The sequence below is a fragment of the Saprolegnia parasitica genome (assembly GCF_000151545.1).
Source record: "Saprolegnia parasitica CBS 223.65 unplaced genomic scaffold supercont2.1407, whole genome shotgun sequence".
NCBI lineage: Eukaryota > Oomycota > Saprolegniomycetes > Saprolegniales > Saprolegniaceae > Saprolegnia > Saprolegnia parasitica.
In genome coordinates, this window is record NW_012157801.1 from 1 (window position 1) to 2,034 (window position 2,034).

At 60.4% G+C, this 2,034-nt stretch overlaps 2 protein-coding genes across 2 annotated transcripts; one reads left to right on the forward strand and one right to left on the reverse strand.

Annotated features, from left to right (window-relative positions):
• Positions 1-58: 58 nt before the first annotated feature.
• SPRG_18714 (hypothetical protein) lies at positions 59-971 on the forward strand (the record flags this gene model as incomplete). Its single annotated transcript, XM_012358157.1, has 4 exons — positions 59-220; positions 274-325; positions 359-581; positions 620-971. 4 exons carry the CDS (start codon positions 59-61, stop codon positions 969-971), a joined length of 789 nt encoding a protein of 262 aa, XP_012213547.1.
• Positions 972-1,122: 151 nt separating this feature from the next.
• Positions 1,123-1,964, reverse strand: SPRG_18716 (hypothetical protein). Its single transcript, XM_012358158.1, has 4 exons — positions 1,858-1,964; positions 1,622-1,815; positions 1,416-1,573; positions 1,123-1,366 (listed from the first exon to the last, which is right to left on the reverse strand). Exons 1-4 carry the CDS (start codon positions 1,860-1,862, stop codon positions 1,220-1,222), a joined length of 504 nt encoding a protein of 167 aa, XP_012213548.1. The 5' UTR covers positions 1,863-1,964; the 3' UTR covers positions 1,123-1,219.
• Between the last annotated feature and the right edge of the window lie 70 nt (positions 1,965-2,034).

The window sequence follows — 2,034 nt, forward strand, 5'->3', positions numbered from 1 at the left end:
AACGTTGACAAGCCCCGAGTCGTTTCCCAAGCAACAGCTCACGACCTCCGCGACAGCGATGCAAGAGCAGCTCGAGGCAGTCGAGAAGGCAGGACGCGACAAGGCGGCTGCGACTGCCCGCGCTGCTCAAGACCGCCGAAATGAGATCGCTGCTCTACATCGCAGCCGCGACCACGATGTCCAGGCCGCTCGGTTGGCCGGGGACCTCGTCGGCGCCAAGGTTGTTCCGTGTCGCGCGCCGAAGGTCGTTTCGCTTGGTCGCGTGCAGCGCAGCAGAGCGTTCTTCCAGTCATGATGGCGCCGCCAACGACGCTCTTCTTGAGCAGTGCCTCAAGGGCAAGATTTACATGACGATCAGCCCACGCTCCGAGATTGGCGCGGACGACGATTCCGACGCCGACGAGCTTCCTCCCGCTCCTCCGTCGGCTCCCGCACGCGTCGAGCCTCCTGCTGGGGCTCTCGGTCTCGGACGTGGTGGTGGTTCGGGTGGTGCTCTTGGCCGCGGTGGTGCTCTCGGTCGTGGTGGCGGTTCTGGCCGCGGTGCTTCCGACGACGACGACGACGATCGCCTCGGTGGTCCTGTCACTCCAGTCTCTGCCGCCGACAGCACCCGTCGCAGTGCGATCACCAACGCCTTGGCCGAGCAGTTCAGCTGCGCGCCGTGGGTCGTTTTTGTTCACGAGCGCCAGAGCTACCTCCAACAACGAGAGTTTGGCTCTGTGTCCGTTGCGGGCCTTCGCGCGATCGACAGCCACATCGCCCTCGCCGAGTCCATCTGGGTCGACCACGGGCAAGCGATGCTGGAGCGTATCCTCTCCATCCAGTCGCCCGAGGTCCTTGCGCGCAAGGCTGCGCTCGAGACCACCATCGCTCATTTGCTGATCGACCTTCAAGGACTGCGCTCGAAGAAGTTGGTCCCGGCCAACACGCACAAGTTCCTTGCGTACCGCATTCGGACTTTCCTCGCATAATGTCGTCGACCAGTCGACGACATCTCACATCAAGTACAACGCCAACTTCTGCACCCTACTCCAGAAGATGGCCGCCATCCCCTCTAGTTGCAGTCGACTAACTCGAGTAAATATGAAGGGTTTTTGGCACATTTCTTCTTTATACATGAAACAAGAGATGAAAGGCCTTTCAGAGAAGACTACAGGCTCCATTCGAGTCGCGGGTCGCACCGGCATCATCCCAACCAACAGTTCAGGCGATAGATGCATTATGACGTTAGGCGGCAGATGACTGCGGCCACGCAGGCCGCCCCGCCCATGGCAGCAAAGGTACCTCCAAAGGTCTCGATCGCGTAGGGCAATTGCACCGTGAGCCGTCCGCATGCGTACGTCTTGGTGTGCTCGGCGCCCGTAAACTACAGTTTTCCCATTACAAAAGACCATCAAGACGCAAGTGTCAACTACCGTGTAGACACGTAGCAGTGCCGCGCTCGTCGCCACGAGGGTCGTCATCAAGCCCCACGCAGAGAGAGCTTGGTGCACATGGACGAGAGAGTGGCTCGCGTGCAACAGCAAGAGCGGAACGAGGCCCAGGACGAGGCCACCCGCGCACGTCATCAGCCCTACACGCGCTTTAGACGACACGTACAATCAGCATCATGAGGACGCACCGACGAAGCGCGAGCTAATGACGGTGCTAGGCGGCAAGAGACTCAGCTCCTCGATCATCATAATGTCGACGAAGAAGTGTTCGTATTTCGACATGAGATCGATGACCGCGGTCGCGTCCGGGATGGACATGCCTTTGGCGGCGTAGAGCTGGACCATCTCTTCCTTCTCGCCTTCGGGAAAGTTGTCGAGCTCCCTACATGGCGCTGATCACATGCCCTATTGTCGCAGCCGCTACCACATCTCGCGGCGCCGCTCGCGCTCGTACTCGAAGCGCTCCTCTTCCGTGCGGCGGTAGGCTAGCACGCCCGTAAAGAACGCAATAGCGACTGCGACCGCCAGCGCCTACGCCATTCGTCGACTCATTGAATCAAGTCGGTTTGTACCGGTCCAAGCAAGCGCTGCGTCGGCGCGG

What these genes read in the sequence shown, in the direction of transcription:
- SPRG_18716 (XM_012358158.1), bottom strand. An exon ending in CATTAGCTCGCGCTTCGTCG is followed by an intron (nt 1,574 to 1,621) that starts GTGCGTCCTCAT and finishes AAGCGCGTGTAG; the next exon opens with GGCTGATGACGTGCGCGGGT. An exon ending in CACTGCTACGTGTCTACACG is followed by an intron (nt 1,367 to 1,415) that starts GTAGTTGACACT and finishes GGAAAACTGTAG; the next exon opens with TTTACGGGCGCCGAGCACAC.